The sequence below is a fragment of the Balaenoptera borealis genome (genome assembly GCF_965194805.1).
Source record: "Balaenoptera borealis genome assembly, chromosome: 13".
NCBI classification, from domain to species: Eukaryota; Metazoa; Chordata; class Mammalia; order Artiodactyla; family Balaenopteridae; genus Balaenoptera; species Balaenoptera borealis.
Window position 1 is genome coordinate 96538318 of NC_138870.1, and position 7207 is coordinate 96545524.

The following is a 7207-nucleotide window of genomic DNA, read 5'->3' on the forward strand; positions in this document are numbered from 1 at the left end:
GTCACGAGGATAAACAATCAACACACTTAAAACCAGTCTGGACCCAGACAACCACTCTGTTTTTCATTTCAGTACAGTATCCGAAAAATTACATGAGATATTCAACACTTTTTGTAAAATAGGCTTTGTGTTAGATGATTTTGCCCACCTGTAAGCTAATGTAAGTGTTCTGAGCACATGTAAGTTGGCTAAGCTACGATGTCTGGTAGGTTAGGAGTATTACATGCATTTTCGACTTATGTTTTCAACTTATGATGGGTTTATTGGGACATAAACCAAAGAAGGGCTATATTTCTAATTCTCATGAGAATTTTTCAAGTTTGTTATCGTCATCCCCTGCTTTTAGATGAAGAAACAAGCCCAGCAAGGTGATACAGCTGGGAGGGAAGGAGCTAGGACTGAAACCTTTGGAGTCAGGAGGGGCACATTTGGTTGTCATAGTGACGTGGGTCCTGGTCCCCTCCGCACCACCACTGGCACCTGAGGGGGCTGCAGCCACGTGGGACACCTCCGCAGTGAAGAAGGACTTGTATTTGGGGTGATGAGGGAAGCAAGCCATTGGTGAGTTTCAGCAGAAGAATGCTATGATTGACTTTAAAACAAAAAAAAGATCCCTCTGGCTTCTGTGTGGTCAGAACAGACTGAAGAGCGCAAGGCTGGGACCAGGGAAGTGGCAGTAGAGGAGGTGAAGTGGTCAAATTCTAGGCAGGAATTGAAGGTGGAGCCCACCATCAAATTGTAAGTTTGCTGATGGATGTGGTGTGTGAGCTGAGTCAAGGATAATCCTATTAATGAAAATCTGTAAGAAATGGGAAAAAGAATCAGCTGTATGTCACCACCCTAACCCTTGTTGGCTTTCTTCCCCGCACTGAAATGCTACGTACTTTCAGGAATTCCCTGGCGGTCCAGTGGTTAGGACTCTGCGCTTTCACTGCTGAGGACCCAGGTTCAATCCCTGGCCAAGGAGCTAAGATCCTGAAAGCTGGGCAGTGTGGCCCCAAAAAAAAAGAAAAAAAAAATGCTACATACTTTAAAGATTTACCTTTTTGTCCGATACATCTATTAGGTTCTGGCTAAAATACTTCCTCCTTAAAGCCTTTATTGACCAAGTCTACTACTTCTGGGGGCACCCAAGTAAATAGCGCTGTCTACTTTACATTATCATTTGTAATCACTACAACGGTTTTGTAAATTTCTGAGCTGAGTGTCAGATTAGGGAAGAACTGTTACTGAAGAGCTGAGATGGAAAGTTCTGAGGGTGTGAGGGAGGGAGTGCAAAAAATCAGAGGAAATCTTACAGTTTGAGGCTTAACAAGGGGATCCATATGCACAATTGTACAGAAATGGGCTAATGTGTATGTTTTATTGGGGGGGAGTACTTATAGCTTTTGTAAAATTCTCAAAGGGATCTACGCCCCACACGGAAGCGAACTGAATTAGGAACTACTATACTACCAGTTTCACGTTCTGACAAGACAGGAACAGGAAAGGTGGAGACCATGGACTTGAGGGATAGGGAATGAGAGGAGCTAAGGTGTGGGTTTCCAGAACACCTCGTCACCATCCAGCTGGCAGAGTCAGCTTTGTGCCCAGCATGGGACATTACCATTTACTTGATGGCACCCTCACTTGTGCCTCGATTGAGGGCCCTGGGCTGGCATCAGTCTTACCATATGTCTTCTTTGCTGCCACTGAGCATTTCCCCTTGAAACCTTCAGTGAAGGTTTTCCTCCTTCATCTCCAGCAGCTCCTCCTCGAATCTCTTGGATTGGGGGAAGAAGGTGCCCCTCCCCACCCCTGACCTTTTTTGGGGGATAGTTGTTCTGTTTTTCTTGTTGTTATTACTCTGATTTTTTTTGCTTTTAATTAAATTGTTTTATGTGGCAAAACGCATAACATAAAATTTACCATCTTAACTATTTTAAAGCATACAGTTAAGTAATATTAGTACATTAATTCTGTTGTACAGCCATCACCACCACCCATCTCCATAACTGTTCATCTTGTAAAACTGAAGCTGTTGTATACCCATCAAAAACTAACTCCCCATCTCCTCCCTGCCAGCCCCTGGCAACCACCATTCTACTCTCTGTCTATGACTTTGACTAAGTACCCCCTGACCTGCCTGATTCCACAGGGCTCTGTCTTTCTCACTTTGCCTTTTCTAGATCATCACATCTATTCCTAAGGTTTGAATGCTCTGCATGACATGATTCCCAATATTTTTTCTAATCCTTTGACAATTTCATAAATATTGAAAGAGCTCTTTCAGCCTTAAACATAGATTTTTTTAAAAATCATGTACTGTTTGTGAATATAAACAAAATTAATTTGTCAAAGTTTTCCAAAAACTTCTTCATATTAGCATTGTGACTTTCCACTTAGAGTTGTTGATGGAAAAAAAAAAAAAGATTAATCAGTCGATCTAAGAAAGAAATGGAGGCTTTTATTTGAGCCAAATTGAGGATTATAACCTGGAGAAAGCCTCTCAGAAAGCTCTGAGAATTTTTCCATCTGTTAGAGGTCAAAGCACAGTTATATAAGTTTTTGAGACAGAGTGCTATATGTTAAATGACGTATTATTGACAGTTTACACAATCCAGATCTATGTGTACACAGGGAGTAGTGGGTCATGGGTCATCATGGCCTTTTACAAGAAGGAAGGTTATCTCCTAAGGAGGTCTGGTTAATGCAGGTGCACAATACACACTAAAGGGGAGGGAGGAGGCCCAAACAGGCAAAGAAAGATTTTATGTTTAAATTTTTCTTGTCTTGCCATAAAATATGAATTTTATTTCATCAGAGTCAATGATGTCTGTAGTTTCCACATAAGACTGCCTTCTCTACCCTTCAAGAGTGTTGGTCTTCCAGCATTTCTTAAAAGAGCCCATAAGAGAATCAAAAGCCATTGGCATTTGATTGCCCTTGCATTTATGTAAAGCTAGCCTGTTACTGAACTTAGGTTCAGCTGCTCACTGCTCGAAAGCCAATACTCAGACAAGTGTTGGTTGGAAAAGAAAGGTTGCTTTATTCAGGAGGTCAGCAACCTGGGGAGAAGGCAGACTCATGTCCAAAAACCAACTCCAAAGATTCTGGGAGAATCATTTGGGGAGAGGGTCAGAGTCTTCCTTATCTTCCACTGTGTGCAGACTTTCTTCTGATTGCTTGGTGGTGAGGTAACAGGGCGGTGCTGCAGGAATCTTGCTCTCAGCCTGAGTTTACCATCCTCCACCTGCGTGGGGACCTTAGTTCCTGCAGCAGAACCCAAAGGTTATGTATATCTCTTGAGGAGGAACCAGGATCGCTGCACTGTTTCTTGACTGCTCCTCCTTTGTTTCTGCATTCCCTCCCTTCCCTGATTAGCAACTGTTTGAACCTGCCCTTTGGAACTCAGGGAAGGTCAGGGAAGCTGAAAGAAGCCTGTTTCCTACAAACAAGAAACAGGGACAGGGAAAGGATTTGTACCCGGGAGGGACCCACAGGGTCCTGCTTGGTTTCAAGCCTACTTTAAAAAAAAATTTAAATACATGCAAAAAGTATAATTCATAAATGTACAGCCCGATGAATTATCCAAAATGGGCATACCCATGTAAACACCACACACGTCAAGAAATAGAACTTTACTAGCACCCCAGAAACTCTCCTGCCTTCCCAAATATTACCTCCTCTTCCTCCTCAAAGGGAATCACTACCTTTCTCACCATACGTTGGTTTTGCCTGTCTTTTTTTATCTAATGGAATCAGACAGTAGGCACCCTTTTGTGACATGAAGACTTTTTGTAGTTAGAGCTGCCCTATCCAAAGATAAAGAGGACTGAGGACTCTATCTGGAGAAAGTGCAAACCCCCGCCCGCCCTCCCCGGAGTATGTAAGTACAGGACAAGTCTCTCAAGTATCAGATAAGGATCGGGACTGTCCAATCCTGAGATTCTTCGGTTCCATGGTCAGTTGTCTAAAGAGGTATATCTAATTACCCTTGTATTAATAACTTGTGGGACACATTATAAAAAGAAGCATTTTCATCCATCATATGAAAATATGGATAATACCTAATGCTGGGGAGGGTGTGGAGAAAAGGACACTTCCATTTACTATTGTGAAAGTATGTGATATAATAATTCCGAGGGCAATTAGCTAATACCTACCAAATTTTTAAATGTTCATACTTTTTGGCCAGCAAACCCACGTCTTGAAATCCATCCTCCAGAAATACTTGCAGCAACCCTGTACTGTGCCTCAATCTCCTCATTTCTAAAATGGGGACAATAGGGACTTCCCTGGTAGTCCAGTGGTTAAGACTCTCGGCTTCCAATGCAGGGGGCACTGGTTCCATCCCTGGTTGGGGAACTAAGTTCTTGCATGCGGCATGGCCCGGTCAAAAAAAAAAAAAAAAGGGATAGTAGCACCTCAGTGGGTTGATGTAAAGATTAAATGAGCGCCCCTCCCACCCCCGCCCTTCGCACGCACAAACAGTGCCTGGTACACACTCGCCTTTGTTTTAGAACATTGGGACTGTTTACTTGATGTTTTCCCAGAAGACCAATAAATCTCCAAATCTCTAATTTACTCCTACCAAACACAGCCCTCAGGGAAATGAAACTGGATTCGTGTTTGTCTGCGTGTGATCTCTGGGAGGCTTGTTAAAATGCAGATTTTCGGGCTCACCCTAAGCCCACAGAACAGAATTACCGCTGACGCACCCCGATTCAGGACTTTAATAAGTTTCCCACGTGTCTCACGTTATCCAACCTCCCAGATGCCGTTTGCTGAAGGCCGGTGAAGCCCGCCTACCAGAGGGCGGCGCTCTTCCCCAGCCCTCCAGCCTCCGGCTCCCGGAAGGGCGGCTCTGTCCGCCGTCGGCGCCGCACTCGCCTCTCCTCTTCCGCTTCCGGTGTCCCCCACAGCCATGGCTGCTGCCGCCGCCGCCGCCGCCGCCGGCCCTGGGGTGCCGCTGTCCCCGGACGAATTGCTTCCGAAAGGCGATGCCGAGAAGCCTGAGGAGGAGCTGGAGGAGGAAGACGACGAGGAGGTACTGGGCGCCGCGGGGCGGGCTGGGAGGGTGCGGGCGGGGAGCGGGGGTGAGGGCTCTGCGTGCTGCAGGAGCGGGACGAAGGCGCGTCGCGGCGCCTGGAGAGGTCCGAGCAGAGGCGTCTCCGGGAGGCGGGGTGAGGCCCCGCTGGGGCCGGGGTGCCCCAGCTCCGGGGGACCGGCATGTCCCGGCGTCGGGGGGTGGTTATCGCTGCTTCGGCCCATATCCGCGCCTCCTCCACCACAGTTAGATGAGACTCTGTCGGAGAGACTGTGGGGTCTGACGGAGATGTTCCCGGAGAGAGTGCGGTCCGCGGCTGGAGCCACTTTTGATCTCTCCCTCTTCGTGGCTCAAAAAATGTACAGGTAAGGGACGAGGGCAAAGACATTGGGGTGTGCCTGGGGTGACTGAGGTGCCCTGAATGAACACGGGCTTTGGGAGCAGCAGACCTGGGTTGGAGGGCAGCCCGCCAGCTAGATCACTGAGTGACCTTGGACTGATGCTACTTTAACCTTTCTTGGTCTTTATTTCCTCGTCTGTAAAGTGAGGATTCTTATTGGGCAGGGTCGTTGTGAGGATCATCTCAGATTATGTGATGTAATTGATGTGTAAGTAGCACTGTGAGAACTCAGGAGAATGTTCAGACTGCTCTCACTAGATGCACCGTTCCTGGAACTGCTCCTCCTGTTTCCGGTGGGAGTACAGAGCAGGAGTTGGGTAGAACACGCTTACCAAAAACATTGGAGCGTGCAGGGTGAGAGATTTGGTTACTGGTGAGTTCTCGGTGAAGCTGCGTGTTTTTGTCTTGGCATCATGCTCCCGCTCCCGCCGCAGGTTTTCCAGGGCAGCCTTGTGGATTGGAACCACTTCCTTCATGATCCTGGTGCTTCCGGTCGTCTTTGAGACCGAGAAGCTGCAGATGGAGCAGCAGCAGCAGCTGCAGCAGCGGCAGGTGAGCCCGGACCCTGGGCTTTTTGCCAGTAGTGGAGACGCAGGGTGTTTATTCCTCCAGCACCTATAGGTAGGGCGGGTAACGTGCCGGTAGGGATTGGGATACGACCTGCACTCTTTTCGGTGCCTGACTGCGCCCTCAGCGTTGTTTTCGTAGACCTTGTCTGCCTGGACAGGTATGATGAAGACGAGAGCCCTAGGTCTGTACAGTGCCTTACACCCCTCCTTTTCTTTTCCAGATACTTCTAGGGCCTAATACAGGGCTGTCAGGAGGAATGCCCGGGGCTCTACCTTCACTTCCCGGAAAGATCTAGATTGTTACTGCTATGTTTGGCCTGTCTTGGTGGGAGAAGTTTGAAAATTCACTAGTGTTTGAACTGCTGATTATTGGAATTTTTTTTTATTTTATTTTTTTTTAACTTTGGCACATTGATCTATCTAAACCTGGTGGGGAGAATTCTCCCCACATTGTCTCATGGAGAGACTCCTCACTTGCAGCTGTGCCCTCCATGCTCTCCTGACTTATTTCTTCTGTCCTCACTCTGATACCAGAGTGCAGCAGTACAGACGGTTACTCCAGCTCCGGCCATCCCACCCCTTTCACTCAATTACTTCTGACGGAAGATCTCCTCACTATCCCATTGTGGGGTAGGAACTGATGCCATCGGGAAGGATGTGCCCCTGACCATTAACGACTGTTTGCTTTTTAAGAATGGGGATGTTGGAGAGGGACGTGCACACGAGATAAAATGCATTACAGCTGTGCTGTGAATTCCTGTGTATGTTGGAAAGGATGGAGGGAGGGCTGGCAACAGCTTCAACCACAAGATGGGGACTGTGGAGGACAGAGCAGGAGCTCATTTCCTCTGCATATTTTGGCTGTTAGACGTGTGTGTGTCTAAAAGAGAAAAAAAAGTCAGTGCTCACTTTTTCTATTTAAATATTAAAAAATGATTCCAACCAAAAATGTCTTCCAAGTGCTTGTCATACATACCTTGAAATTATTTAGACCATTTTAGAAGGGCAAAGAAAACTGCCCCTCACATTTTCTCTCACCTCAGCCAGCACCACCGTTTAATACTGACTGACCCCTTAGGCCCAAATTAGTTAAATTCCCAAAGGTAAAAAAAAATTCGTCTTTGACCAAGAACCTCTCTGACTTCAAGCAATCAGTTTCAGATCCACCAGCAAAGGATTGGGTCCATGTACTTGCACAGTCTACAATGA

The 7207-nt window shown here is 46.7% G+C and overlaps 1 protein-coding gene across 1 annotated transcript; it reads left to right on the forward strand.

Annotated features, from left to right (window-relative positions):
- The first annotated feature begins 4866 nt into the window (after window positions 1-4866).
- Window positions 4867-6947, forward strand: TOMM22 (translocase of outer mitochondrial membrane 22). The gene is made up of 4 exons (XM_082352846.1): window positions 4867-5029; window positions 5276-5394; window positions 5864-5981; window positions 6220-6947. Exons 1-4 carry the CDS (start codon window positions 4907-4909, stop codon window positions 6292-6294), a joined length of 435 nt encoding a protein of 144 aa, XP_082208972.1. The 5' UTR covers window positions 4867-4906; the 3' UTR covers window positions 6295-6947.
- The last annotated feature ends 260 nt before the right edge of the window (window positions 6948-7207 follow it).